General features: G+C 44.2%; 1 protein-coding gene across 3 annotated transcripts; it reads right to left on the reverse strand.

Moving 5' to 3' along the window:
* Positions 1-1,227: 1,227 nt before the first annotated feature.
* Positions 1,228-13,193, reverse strand: LOC101755503 (plant UBX domain-containing protein 11). Of its 3 annotated transcripts, XM_004979121.2 has the most exons (12): positions 13,019-13,193; positions 12,444-12,497; positions 12,282-12,363; positions 11,810-11,909; positions 10,955-11,007; positions 10,765-10,846; positions 5,231-5,296; positions 5,073-5,140; positions 3,203-3,409; positions 2,599-3,106; positions 1,861-2,124; positions 1,228-1,726 (listed from the first exon to the last, which is right to left on the reverse strand). In XM_004979121.2, the coding sequence occupies exons 4-12, from the start codon at positions 11,907-11,909 to the stop codon at positions 1,512-1,514; spliced, it is 1,563 nt and encodes a 520-aa protein (XP_004979178.1). In that variant the 5' UTR covers positions 12,282-12,363; positions 12,444-12,497; positions 13,019-13,193; the 3' UTR covers positions 1,228-1,511. The 3 variants fall into 3 exon arrangements, with proteins under 3 accessions (XP_004979178.1, XP_004979177.1, XP_004979175.1); XM_004979120.2 differs by lacking the exon at positions 12,444-12,497; XM_004979118.2 differs by lacking the exons at positions 12,282-12,363; positions 12,444-12,497.
* Between the last annotated feature and the right edge of the window lie 2,191 nt (positions 13,194-15,384).

Raw genomic sequence — 15,384 nt, forward strand, 5'->3', positions numbered from 1 at the left:
GATTATAATCTATTGCAATAGCCGCACTCTCGATCATTGGGTATGCTCTATGAGGTTCGCTCCAATGCAGAGTTACCAGATGGAGTTCATGGAAGATTGAGCTCATGTTCATGATCACATTTACCTATTGCAATTACTTGGTGCTTGACTTAAAGATCATAGAATGCCATGTCTTTTGCTTATTATAACTTTATCAAAATTTAGATGCTTTTATGCAAATTAATTACCTATGCCATTCTTTGCTACTTAACCAAATGCATTCTCCTTGAGAGTCGGGCAAGTATATACTATATTTTGGATAAGACGTGCTGAGTACCTTTTTGTACGCACGGTGTCGCTGTTAAGTTGTTGCAGGTGATCCGCAGCCGGATGCCGTCTTTGGGTACTTCTTCCCCGCGGACGGCGGTCCGAGAAAGAAGTAGATGGCCAGGGCTATGAGGAGGGCACTATCGGCATATAGTGTTAACCTTCTTATTTTGTGTTGTATCGTATAAGTGCAATGAAATAACTTCCCTGCAAAACTCTATGAACTTGTTATGTACGAGAATTTGAAACTCTTATATAATGTGATGGACTATGAATGGTGATGCTTATGTGGTGATGATGTTCAACTAGTTGTGCTTGTGAGGTGTGTTTAAATCCTGGGCATTGCTCATGACACATCGCAAGGACGACCGGAATTATTCTCCTTTGATTGAGTTGATTAATGGTGGTGACTTAATTAAATGGGTTTAATTTGGAGGTTCCACGCATAGAGGAGAGCTGCGGGGTAGGGAAAGGGGAGAGCCAGAGCTGTGGCCTGGATAATATATATGTCGGGTTTTGCCTGGCCTTGTGGGCTGGGCTGCGAGGGCTGCATGTGTTACTAGGCCTCTTTCATATTCGGTTTTCTCAGTTAATTCGGTTAACCGGGACCAATAACCGAGTTAACCATAACAACTTCGGTTATTAAAAACTGGGAGTTAATTCTGTTAACCGGGACCAATAACCGAGTTAACCATAACAACTTCGGTTATTAAAAACTGGGAACCGAATTGATGGCCGAAATTCTTGGTTTTGCTCTTGTCGGTTTCAGTCCGGTTAGTTCGGTCCGGTTCTTCGGTCTCGGTTAATTATGCCCATCAACATTTCTCCCCCTCACATTACCTGCTGTCCCTTGCCTTATCTACGTCAAGTGTCACCTTTTCGGATTACGCTAATCACTCAGTTTAGAAGCTATTTTGTCATGTGTTATAATCGCTACAGATTTTGTTCGTAGCAAAGGCTAAAACAAATGCTTTTCAAACAATAGAACCAAGCAGTTCAGGATTAATCTCTGGATATCTATACAATGAAGTACACTGATCTACCGACCGTAAACCATATATTTATGAAGGTTCCACAGAAGTAAGCTTTACAACTAGAGGTTAATTTTGCCACCATATTCAACACCTCAGGTTCTCAGTGACCCTATCGTGGCATTTGTTTCAGGTATCCCCACCAACTTCGATTCTGATACCTTGTATCACACTTTATTTCCGGTCATCACCTCCAAACTCTGTGGAGTTCCCGTTCCAAAAAACATTTCGATCATCAGATGGACCCTGCTCGCTCCCAAGAGTGTGGACATTGGCACCAAATGGTCTGGCCCGCCTTCGCAGCATGTTTGCAGAGCTCTCATCAGTCGTTTCTTGGCCTCTGTTACCAGGAAGAGGATGGCGCTCACTCCATGGACCAGATCGGTGGCCTGTTTCACAGAGATATAAAGATAATTGCCTAGATCAGAAATGACAGAACTGCAAAGGCTTAAATGAAAATGCCTATGCAATCATTCTCAATCCAAATCTTGACTGGACATAGGGTGGAATAAGAAAAACATACCAAGCTGCTGTGGGCCTTCATTTGGCTCTTGCTCTTGCCTTGAAGTAGTGGTGTTTCCCCCCAAATAGGAGAGGGGATTCACGTAAGACATGATGGTTCTCAAGTAACCGAAATATCCTCCACCACCTGAACTGTCACCAGCATGATAAGGTGATGACGATGATGATGATTGAAGCCTTGATACCTGAACAGGCCGCCGATGTGGAACAACAATCATAGCGTGACGGTTTTGAATACCCAGCTCACATAGCGTGGTTTCCATATCTGAACAAGATTTTTGTTGTCAATTTAACTAGACATCAAAAACTTCTGCAGTGATAAAAAAATAACAATATAACAATAAAAGAGAGAATTATAAATGCAGGAAACATTCTGGGGAATGATTGTCATGTAAAACAAAAATATATAAATGAAAAAAAACAGGAGGCACCCTTGAAATGCAACTTCACCATGCACTCAGTATTATTTTTAAACAATTGGTTCATGGGTTAAATGACAGGTTGAATGGACTGTCTTTCAAGGAAACCAAGTTAGAGAAGAGGTTCTGGTTTTCTGTTTCTTTCTTTCTAGGTTCAACTGTGTCCAGTCCAGTTTTGAAAACAATGCTAAAGAACAAGAAAAAAAATTGTTTGCTGCTCGTCTTGACAAATATGCCTACCAGGTCAAAATCCGAGAATGCAAAATACTACAAGCTGATGCAAAAACGATTAATGACTACCAGAAATGAAGAATCGGTACCTTGTTCAGAGAAAATTCTTTTTGGGTAAACCAGAGAGAGATCATATGAGCCAAGCCCACTGCCTTTGTTTTCATCCACAAAATTCTTCACTTTCCTTAAAACATCTTGTTTTGTCAATTCGATTTCCAGTCTATTTCCACTGGGCATACGAATGCTAAGCTGAATATCATCTGATTTCGCAGAATTAAAAACAGGTTCAACAGGGGCACTAGAAGTTGTGATATCTTGTTCCACAAGCACCTGGGAAGAAACTCCTCTACTAATGATTGTACTAGGAGCTGCCACCATAGGAACGGCAGCGAGACTTCCATCATCTTTGTTCTTTCTTTTTAGTGATGGTGTAGTGTCTTCTTTTGGATCTATAGAACTACCCGTGTTTGACCCCATTGAACTAACAGGCAAATCACATTCAATTTCAGTAGATGCTGACTCTAGCTTCTCAAAACTTCTATCACCTGAATCTGATTTTGAGCCCTTGCCTTTCTTTTCTTTTATCTCAATCAGTTCCTGAATAAGCCATGTTTTATCAGATTAGCTAATGTACCATTTGGGACAAAATCTCCATTACATGTAAAGGTCATACAGACTGAAAAAATAACTTACATCATGGTTGGTGCTACTAGGTAGTTGTGACACCAATTCAGCTGAATCAGCAACTCCACTGGCTCCAGAAATGTCTGGTGCACTGGATGAAACAGAAGGATTTTCTGAAGTAGAAGAGCCTCCTTGTTGAGGCAAAGCAGTAGTAGTATTCACAGATTCAGCATTTCTTGAAGCAAGTGATGCTGTCAACAAGGTTGCTGCTGTCTCCTAAAACAATTCAGAAGTATACATCTTTAGAAGAGCACAGTAGTGGTAGTCGAAAAAGCTGGTAAACAGACTAACACAAATCATATGATATGATATCATTATTTTTATCTCAAATATATGATCTTACTAAGAGAAAGTTCTGCGCGTCGTAACATGATTGCACACATGATGATGAGTAACTGGTTACAGTTGAACAAGATACCGAAACTCTTTAATAGTGGTCATTTGGGGGTCAATCCCTCTGACAGCTGGGAAAATGTACTAATTTCCTGACTAATTGAGGGGATTTGGCCAAATACTCTAAATTCAAATTATCCTGACAAACCCTAAATGAGTTGCCTGATTTTTATTCATTATACAGCAAAATGATGTTACAACCTCTGATCAAAAATAGATAGCATAAATGCAACCAAACTTTTAATGCTTTGGCAGCTATTATACCTTACAGTAATTCTATTTATCATATGAAACAGTGTTAGATTTAGTCCTCAAAAGTTCTTCTATTTCTATTTATCACTATTATAGTATGTCTGCTTAGCAAATTATGACTGTATCCATGTCTTGAACAACTGAACCAGATGTAATAACAAATTAGTAGAAAATAGATAATGAATGAACATTCTGGCCCATGCACATGAAAAATGATCCACCTCTAAATGCACACCTACAGTTTCAAGGCAAAATGGAAAGATTTTTCAGGGGCGTTTTGAAAATTGTGCCATCCGTATCATATGAGTGGCACACAATTTGCCATTCTGGCCCACCTTCAGTGATATCAGATGATCACACGTGTCGGTGACACTGGTAGAAAATACCTTGGGTTTCTCAAACCCCTATTCTTCTTAATATATTGATACGCAGCTCTCCTGCGTGTTCGAGAAAAAAAAAAGACACTGGTAGAAAATCAAATGCCCCTTTTTCGGGACATGGACAAAGGTTTGAATCATCAGCTAGTTTGTGAAATAGACAAAGGAACCAAGGTATTTCAGGGGCTGTGGCGTCCAGTGGTATTTCAGAGGCCTGGACGCCTTGTATGCGATGCCTAGGCGTTGTGGCGTAACTAAACCCTTGTGGCATTCTATGGCACTGGGGATATGCCTGGACACCTAGGCGACACTTCATAAACCATGAAAGGACCCAAAAAGACAGATACAAAGAGGTATCAAACAACACCTCACTAGAGGAAGGTATTAGCGTGTTTATAGATCTAACTCAAGTTAGTTCTCAAGGCCTGTTAGTGTTCATGATGTTATTGAGACATATTATCTGCTATTTTATCGATGAAATTGAGTTAAAATGTATAAATTTGCAACTAATCCTCAACTATCAGAAATGACTAATTAAGTGATGTGCAGGATTTTAAGTAGAAACAGATTCAAAAGGACAAATTCCCAAGATTCAGTGCAAAGGGAGGAAAATAGAAAAACCTGGTTCTGTCAAGGAAATTCACAGGATTTATCTGTAAACTCACAAGGAAAGAGTTGAGTTTGAAAATAAGGAAGCCAGGAGTTATTTTCAAGAAGGCTTTAAGGTGCCCCATTTGTCAAGGACAGACAGAACTTATACATGAGTCAACTATCAGGCAATGCCTAGAGATACATGATCAGTATCATGAAACAATTTCTGCAACAGACTAGATGTAAAATATAATGGGTTTGAATACCTGAAGATGAAGGGCGCCCCAAGCTTTCTCGATGCTTTCTTTCAGATTTTCAGAGCTGATATGTCCCTCTAAGAAAAGGCTCATATTAGCAGTCATCTAAAAACCGTTACATAGGAAAGATGATCTTTTCTGTTTTAAGTTATGTTATAGTCACATACCATGATTCCATAGCATAACTCCATTCAGTCCAATCACAGATATACTTGGCACAGACTTCTGGGGATCTGATTGAGATATTTAAGGATGATTTTGAAAAGATTAATTAGAACACACAAGATCTTAGGCGGTCCTAAGTGTCCCAAGAGATCGTCATTAGTTTAGCTGTAGCTCCTATTAACTAATGTGTCATTTAAAGTGTCGTTTTACCCAAAAAAAGCTGCATTATAAGATACTGTTTAGCATGCTAAACATTTCTCTAAGACGAAGCAGTAAATCATATTAGAATTTGAACAGTTCAAATGTTAACTTTCTGGAATGCAGGATACCGTGCTGACAAATGACAATAAATGAAAACATTTGCTGGACATAAATAGCTGAATTTGTTGTCAATAAAGATAGGGCACTAGTTAACCAAGAAAATCATAAACAAAAAAAAGGAGAAATACAAGGAAATTAAATTCCTGCAATCAACTCTGAAAGAAATTATACCTATCTCTCCCTCCGTTGCCTTCCTTCTAGGCAACAAGCCCCCTCTCCTTCCAACACCTACCCGAAAGCTTTCTTCTAAATAAGAAATTAACCTCCAAAAAACTTGCTTGTATTCTCTTCCAACAAATCCCAGAAAAACCCACATGCCATATTTTTAAACTTCAATAATAGTGTCTTCAAATCCCATGTCTTCAAATGACTGGGGAATGCAAATTCCATAATCATTCAAATACCGACACCTGCATGCTGTGTCATTGGCACATTTGGCATGGATGCACACTCTAGACACATCACACTCTGTGAATCCAGAATCGAATGGCAGCTAACCTGATTTAGCTGTGTGCATGGTATAGTGTGGTTTGCACCTGAGATGGGGCCATGGCATAGGCCAGTGGTAGATCCCCACCTTAGAAATGCAGGATGGACTGGAGCTCCAGAGAGCGTGCTTAGAAAAAACATGAACATAGGTCCAACACAAGCTGATACAGTAGTGTAGGCTTAGATGCTGGTCGAGCTGTTTCGGTATGTTTTGTCCTCACTGCCATCCCCATATACTTACTAGTCGCCATCAAGGTCCCAAAATGGTTCGTTAAAGCAATCGACAAAATCAGGAAAGGGTTTCTGTGGAAAGGAAGGAGGTGAATGGTGGCTGTTGCCTGGTGGCTTGGGAGAAGGTTAACAGACCTATTGATCTGGGGAGCTTGGGAATCCATAACCTGGAAGTCATGGGTTGGGCTTTACAAATGCGGTGGTTATGGTTTAAGAAGACTCGACCTGCTCGTCCATGGGCTGTTCTAGAAATTCCAGTCCACACCAATAGCCTGGCTATGTTTGCCATCTCGGTCGTAACATCTATTGGTGAAGGGCTGGGCAAACACCTTATTTTGGTCCGATCGGTGGCTACATGGCTGTTCTCTGGAAGAGCTAGCACCTGAAATTCACAAGTGTGTCCCTTCGAGGATAAGGAAGACAAGGACAGTGGCCCAAGCCCTTCTGGATGACACTTGGGTAGCTGATATTAGAGGAGCACTCAGTTTGGTTGGCCTGACAGAGTACCTGCAACTTTTGGATGCTTTAACAGATATTGTGTTGAATCACTCTGTTGATCGGCACCTTTGGAAGTTTGAAGCTGCTGGCCAATTCTCTACCAGTCGGCTTATAGGGCCTTCTTGGTCGGCTCCATCCCCTTTGAACCTTGGAAGCGGATATGGAAATCTTGGGCTCCGGGTAAATGCAAAATATTTATTTGGTTGGCCATCCGCAATCGTTGCTGGACTGCTGATCGCTTGGCGAAAAGAGGGCTTCCTCATCCCGAGCAGTGCAGCCTCTGTGACCAGGAGGATGAGACGGTTCAGCACATGCTTACATTATGTGTGTTTGCGTGCCAATTCTGGTTTAGCATTCTTGAACCTCTAAACTTGCCCAACCTGGTGCCAACCCGCAGGGACAGCTCCTTTGAAGTTTGGTGGAGAAAAGCCTTGAGGAAAATTCAGAAACAGCACTGTTGTGGACACCTTCTTCAGGAAGAAGTTCCAGTGCAGGCATAAGTCCAGGAAGTCAGGGAGTTCTTAGATAAGTTTGTTAGTTTGTTAGCTGCTGGATTAGATTAGCCGGCTAGATATTTGGAAGTTAGTTAGGCAAAGTCCTATATGTTCAGGATCTCTCAGTTAGTTCAGATTAGGCAGTAGTTTATCTCTAATCTCAGAGCCTCTCAAGGAGAGGGCGAGTTAGCTGTAACCTACTCTGCCATTGCTTTGTAGATTCAATAAACAGGCCTTATCATCTCTCTGGTATCAGCTTGTTCCTTCCTGCGACCTAGCTTTCCTGCGCCACCCCCATCCTCACCCTTCCGCCGCCACCGCCACCGCCACCGCCAACCAATTGCTCCACAGCACCAATGGGAGATGAGTTCGTCAGCCAGGCGGTCTTCGATGAAGCTATCGAGCGGATGATTTCCAAGATGAACAACATCAGCAAGAAGTTGGACATGGAGCTGGGCAGCGTCCGCCAGGAACAGGGCCGCCTCCCCATGTCCATCAGCAACGTCCAGACGCAGGTCCTGGAGAAGCAAGGCTGGTTTGATTCGTCGTCCTCCTCGTCTGGCGCCGACGGCAAGCAGCCCCACCGACCACAGCCGGTCCACAAGCTCCGCTTCTCACAATATGATGGCACCGAATATCCCTTGGGCTGGCTGCACAAGTGTGAGCAATTCTTCCGCTCACAAGGCACGCTGGAGGACCAGAAGGTCTGGACGGTGTCGTTTTACCTGGAGGGCGCAGCGGGCCAATGATACTATCGCCATGAAAAGAACCACAGCGTCCCAGAGTGGCCGGCATTCGTGGACGGCGTCAACAAGCGCTTTGGGCCCCCGGTGCGCAGCAACCCCCTCAACGAGCTCACCCATCTGCTCCTAGCGCGCTGCGAGAATGTCACTGAACGCCAACAGATTGACATCTTCACCGCCGGTCTATCACCGCCCATGAGCATCGACGTGGAGATGCACAAGCCGAACTCCTTGGAAGACGCCATGGCACTCGCCCGAGCGTACGAGCGCCGCATCCAGGTGGCCGACAACACATCACGGGCACCGGTGCGCGCCGCCCGCTCGCTGGCTTGAGGCACCATGCCACATCCACTAGCGTTCAAGTCCCCGGTCCCCACTGCTGCAACCGGCTCTACACTGCCAACGCCAGGCGCGCCAATCAAGCCGACCCCTCCTGCCGGCGCGCGCTTCACACGCCTCTCGCCGGAGGAGATGGCACAGTGCCGCCTTGACGGCCTGTGTTTCAACTACCCGAAAAAGTTCTCCCGTGAGCACGCCAAGCAATGTTCCATGAAAGGCATCTATTTCATGGACCTGGAGAGCGTGGACGACACCTCTGATGGCGCGTCCGAAGATGAGCCATCGATCTCCATCAACACAATCACCGGCATCCAGTCAAGCTCCACCCTGCAACTTGCTACCGTCGTCCACGCCATTGGCCTCATTGCCTTGGTGCATTCAGGGTCCTCCCATTCGTTCATCGCCGAGAACACCGCCGCTAGGACCGGCCTCACCTCGGAGCCGTGCCCGGGTCTCACCGTCAACGTCGCCAACGGCGACCATGCGCCATCCTCAAGCATCTGCAAGGACGTCGTGGTCCACATCGGCCAGGAGGAATTCTGCATCAACCTGTTCGTCATCCCGCTCGACGACTACGAGCTGGTCCTTGGGTGCGAGTGGCTGTGCACCCTCAGGCGAATTCTGTGGGATTTCAACAGGCTATCCATGGCGTTCTGGCACCAGGACCATCGTGTCAAGTGGGTTGGTGTCAACGCATGGCCGTCACCCCACCTGGCGCTCACCAACGCCACCGATCTACTAGCCCTCCTGCTTCAAGAGTTCGCGAACCTGTTCGCCACTCCATCGGGCCTCCCTCCCCCACGGGTGTTCGACCACCGCATTCATCTCCTGCCGGCAACACCTCCCGTGGCAGTCCGGCCATAGCGGTACACGTAGCTGCTAAAGGACGAAATCGAAGCCCAATGCCAAGCGATGTTGGAGCAAGGGATCATCAGGGCAAGCACGTCGGCCTTCTCATCGCCAGTACTGCTGGTGTGCAAGCGCGACGGGACCTGGCACTTCTGTGTTGACTACCGCGCCCTCAACCTGAAGACCATTCGTGACAAGTTCCCAATCCCAGTGGTGGAGGAGCTCCTGGACGAGCTCAAGGGCGCAATTTTCTTCTCCAAGCTGGATCTCCGTAGCGGCTATTCAAGCTCGAGGATGAGCTTTTCTGCTAGGGGGGCGGAAGTGTTGTGGACACCTTCTTCGGGAAGAAGTTCCAGCGTAGGCATAAGTCCAGGAAGTCAGGGAGTTCTTAGATAAGTTTGCTAGTTTGTTAGCTGCCGGATTAGAGTAGCCGGCTAGATATTTGGAAGTTAGTTAGGCAAAGTCATATATGTTCAGGATCTCTCGGTTAGTTCAGATTAGGCAGTAGTTTATCTCTAATCTCAAAGCCTCTCAAGGAGAGGGCGAGTTAGCTGTAACCTACTCTGCCATTGCTTTGTAGATTCAATAAACAGGCCTTATCAAGCACAGAAAGGGATTTAATTCCCTTGTTATTCTTGAAGCATGGAGCATTTGGAAACACCGAAATGCCTGTGTGTTTGATGGATCTGCCCTAGCGTTCAGGTTGCTCTTCAGGCCTTCAAGGATGAATCTCATCTTTGGCTACTGGCTGGAGCCAAGGGGCAGGCAGCCCTGGACCTTGGTAGGATTGTGGTCTAGAGGTTTGGTTAGTTTGCTCGGTCAGGTCCTTTGAGTTTTTTTTGTTTCTGTAAGGTCTCCTTTTTTGATTTCTTCAGTCACACATCTCACTCTAGTCCAAGGTGGGATGATGTTATTGTAATTGGACTTTTCTCTCCTTCTTAATACAAAGATATGCAGCTCTCTTGCGTCTTTGAGAGAAAAAAAATAGTGCAAATGAACCAGGAAGCAGTGTGAAGCTGTGCCGACTGCCAACTGGAGCATGTTAATTATTTTTTCATTTCTACTCTCCAGTCCCGGGTATCAAAGAAAGGTTTGCAATAAAGCTTAATTTATAGGAATGTAGGCTGAAAAAAGATTCAAGAAAACCAAACTATATGTTGGTTTAGTGATATACTGTGATCCTTTTTAATCTCAAGCAACATACAGGTATTCCATGATTACAAATAAAAAGATCACACTCTAACAGGTCAATCTAACGCAAAGAGACAAATTTATGACAGATCACTTTGCTAGACTTCTGCACCTATTGCCAGGAAATTTTGAAAATTATGCATGCAAGAATAAGTTGGTCACAATAGTTAAACATCTATTGCAATTTTAATAATAAGTTCTTCCAAAATAAACATACTAAAAAATATGTAAGCACATTTCATTTTGGGGGGAAGGCCTCAACAAAATTTATAGGTAAATATTATCATAAAATTGGTAGAGTATCAAACCAAGAGGGCATCATCTCTAACACAGTAAATCTGGAGCATAAATTAATGTGTCAGAAGAAACATAAAAGGATACAGATAGCTGAAAACTGTGATGCATCAACATTGCCTTGTTCGAGATGCAAGAAGATGCAACATCTTCCTATCATTTCTACCACCTGACAGTATAAATAAAAGACAAATACATGAGCAAAGTTATAACATTCATATGTAACACCACAATAGAAATGTTGCTGAAACTTCTAAGAACAGTTAAAAAAACCTACATTTTCATCAACCAGCGTTGACTGTTCCAAACTACTCGAAGCCTCATCTTCTCCTGAAATTGAGCAAAGATATGGTGTTCAATCAATAGGCTGGACTGTCACAAACCAGTATGTGAATTAGAGCATTATACACGATAGCGTTGTATATTGCCTATAAGGGAACTTTTGTTAAAGCAAAAACTGCAAAGGAAGCAGAAGGAAACTACAGCAACATGATAACTTGAGCCAGGCACAGACAATAAAAAGGCCATGACAACACAATCTAGCCTCAGAACTACATCAACTTCAAGTCCAGTCAACTTTCCACTGCGCATGAAAAAAATTGTACCATGAAACCTGAACCATAATAGTATATCTTATTATCTGACATCCTAGAGCCTAACAATTGCAAGAGGAAAAATGTCTTGTCAAGGTCATACATGGCAGTTTTTCTGTTGATTACAAGTTGTCAAAAATTAAAAAATACAATGGGAAATTGCTTCAGCTGGCTGAAAAGAAAGCGTAACTTTACCTCAGTTTCAATAAAAGAAATAAACTAGGTTAATGGTCCACCAGACATGGGTAAACTCACATAGCTTAGGAAAACAATTATAGAGAGGTATCTCAGGAACATGGCTGATTTAGTAATATGTATACAAGAAGGAAACAAGATCAGAGTTTGGCAAAAGAACTAACAAAGCATTTTAATTAATTTGGCCAAACTAAAAAGAATGGAAAAGGTGTTAACTACCAATCCTCCTATTCGCGCAGGATTGACATGGATATTGCCTTTCATCATTAGGCTTTCAATAAGAGAGTGGCACAAATATTCTTAAAAGGTTATAAACCAGCTAGAAGGAGTGGAGGAAAAATCACCTGATATGTACACTACAAAGAGCTTTTTCTCTCTTCTTGATTCATTAATTGCATCGGGAATTGATCCTTTGTATGTCAGGGAATTAATTGTTCTCTCCATCTGAAGTTAGAAAGAGAAAGTGCATCAATACATCTGAAGTCATTGGCTTTTCTTCTTATCAAAGGCATGTTAATTGAATAGTTTGACGAGTGACATGCTTTCATACTTTCTATGTACCATCACCATTCTATGTTACATATCCCATCCAATATTTTATCATGGATAGGGCTGAGCATATCCAATAATTCAACAGCGAGAATGTTCACAACAAACTAAAAGCATATCTTCTGAAAACTAAAGCCCCCACACAATGGTGAATGCAAGCTAAAGTATGGCGGAAGCATATTTTTGACATCAGAAACATATCCATGAAACAAAGAACCACGTTGCTGAAAAGCCACACCAGTCATCATCATAACATCATGACAATACCTGACACCGTTTTTTCGTGAACTTAAATTTCAGGTTTTCCAACACCTTTGTTGGCACGATAAAGTAACAAAACAAGGGGTACCTAGAGAAGAAAACAGCATAATCGTCAGGGATTTCTAATTAACAATCAAGATCTACAACGCAAAAAGGACAAGATCCAACCCCGCAAACTCTGCCACCAGGTTATTGCAAGATCATATACTGAAACGCCAGCACCTTGAAAAAGAAGATCAAATAGAACATCATTTCAACCACGAGTAGGGCCAAAGAGATGGAGCTCGCAGGAAACGCTGCAACAAAACCTAACAACCCACGCAGAGGCAGACTGCAAAATAGCAAATATAATATCCGTATCACGCGCAGACATGACTCCCCCTCCCCCGCCCAATCAACCCCAAAGATCTATCAGCTTCCGAGAATTCGAATCAATCAGCCAGATGTCTCATACTAAGAAACAACCGGACGGGACTAGCCAGACTCCTCAGCAGCAGCTGCTGGATGCAGTTCCAATAATTGGCTCAAGCACGCGGCGCGCACCGCACGAAGCACAGTACAAACTCCCTAGATCACCAAAGCCGCGCAGCTAATCACCTCAAGTAACCAGCACCGTAGGTGAGTAGCGGAACCCCGCCTCGGGCGAGTCTATCTAATCGAGGAGCAAAGGGTAGGCACCCATGCCTCAGGCTGCTCGAGGATTGAGAAGAGGAGTGGAACTGAACCAGTGAGGGCGGGCTCACCGCGAGAGGCCGATCCGGATCCCCAGTAGCTGCGGAGGAGAATGACGGCGACGACGAGGGAGGGGGCAGCGGGGAGCAGCGGTCGGCGGAGTAGACGAGGTCCACCGACGAGGAGGATGGGGAGGGGAATCGTTTGGATCGACCGGTCGACGACTGTTGGAGGAAGCCCCTCTGCGCCCGACGGCCCGAGAATTCGAGACCGAGATGCTGCGGGGGGTTGGGATTAGATGGGTCAAGCAGGGCTGGGCCGGCCTTTGGGTTTTGGGCTTTTTGGCGCCCAACAAACGCTAGGGGCCCCGCACAGCCAGGCTCAGGACACGGTGATTTTAGGCACATTTGGAACCTTTGCTACCTACTGTGTTACCTACCTAGGCAAGAAATTGATGTGAGCCCTCGTTTGGAAGTGCAGCAAGCTGACCTCGGAGCTTGTGTTTTCCAGTTTTTCCTTGCCACCTCAAGCGAGCTAATTTGGCTAGCCGACGCTGGCAAGGCGCGCCTGGCCCAACCAGACGAGGCTAAAGCCAGCCAGCATACCAAATGTGCCTTTGGTTTCCTTGCCTCACTCACTAACTGGCTCCCGAGATACGCACTAAAGGCTCGGTTCCTCAAAGCTAACCTCTAACTAACTAAGCTCTGACTACACAGCGATGAGTTCTTGGAAAGCGTGTGTAGATTGTGAAAACATAGCTGAGCAGGCAACCAATCATATTCTCAAGTTAGCCAGCTCCGTACAAACACCAACCAATTAAACATATGTTGCATATAAGGAGCCTGGCCAGCTGGAGCCAGTATCTATAGAACGATGCAGGCTCGACCGATCCTCAAACTAATCACACCTTAGCAGGCCAACCAATTTCTCGAGCTTTATAGTGATCGGCCACTTGGTCTTCCAAGCTCAATAAATTTTTCACTCTCCAATCTCCCTCCCCATTCCTCCTACATACAACATACTTCGTGTCTCCATCTTTGTTGTTTCCATCACCTTCTCCGTGTTCATGTTTGAGTCCTAGGATCCGATGGCGGACTTTAAAAGTCATAATTAAGCTCGTGAACGCCAATTGGGGGAAAGAGGTGCAAAACTATGATAATAATTGGAATATATGCTTAACTAGTTGCACTCTGACCATGAAACCAAATAAATTGTTAATTTTGGTTGGAGCAAGCCTAATCACATCACCACAAGATATGGAAATTATAGAAAGTGGCTAAGACACTACAACATATAGGGTCATCTCAGAAAGTTTTCGAGCCATAAAAAATGCGGCCTCAGTGATGTCGGCTAAAAACCTACCAGATAAAATGTTGTCGCATAGAACTCAATAGGTTGGAAATAATGCATTAAACCATCTATGACACTTCATTCCAGTGTGGAAAAGATACGAAAAATAGTAAAATGCACGTCAAGCTACCCACCGATCGTCCACTACATGTCCACATGGAGTTGAACTCAAGATCCTAGTATCCTACCATCTTAGCACAATAGCACATGTTTTGTATGCGGTGTTGGCTTAATAATTTAACTAATATTTTTCTTATTGATATACACAAAATAAAAAAGAAGACTTACTATAATATGTTCTATTAGACTAAAAGCAGCTATTAAAAAATATCGAATAAACAAAAAAACAAAATGAAGTAGTAGAAGATATGAATGTACACAAAACCCAACCGTACATATGAAAATAATGCTAAACCCGAAGGAGAGTTCAAGACCATGGCACTCGCCAGGGAAGTGGGAGGTCAACGAGCTAGCATCAGCACCCCCTGAGGAAAGCGAGGGACCGTCATCCACACAGTTCCTCCTAAAGGCCTGCCCCAAAGGAGAGTTCAAGACCATGGCACTCTGGCCGGATCAGCCCGAGAAGATGGTGCAGCTTGCAACTGACCTCCCAGAATCAATGGAGGCAGCACTCTTTGATTTCCTCCGAGAAAATGAGGATGTTTTCACGTGGACCCCCTCAGATCTATAGGGAATTGACTGGGACCTTATCCAGCACCACCTCAATGTCGATCCCAAGAAAATGCCCCGCAAGCAAAAAGTTCGGAAGATGTCGATGGAGCGGAAGGAGGTGGCTCGTGTTGAAGTGCGCAAGTTGCTAGATGCTAACATAATCCGAGAGGTCATCCACATGGAGTGGCTTGCCAACCTAGTCCTGGTGAAGAAGAACAATGGCAAGGGGCGCATGTGCGTCGACTTCACTGATCTCAACAAGGTGTGCCCGAAGGATGACTTCCCCCTCTCCTGCATTGATCAGATTGTGGACTCTACTACTGGAAGCAAGTGGCTCAACTTCCTCAATGCATACTCCAATTACCACCAGCTGTGGATGGCGGAAGACGACGAGCCTTGGACTAGCTTCATTACT

Source organism: Setaria italica, chromosome VIII (genome assembly GCF_000263155.2).
Source record: "Setaria italica strain Yugu1 chromosome VIII, Setaria_italica_v2.0, whole genome shotgun sequence".
Taxonomy (NCBI): Eukaryota; Viridiplantae; Streptophyta; class Magnoliopsida; order Poales; family Poaceae; genus Setaria; species Setaria italica.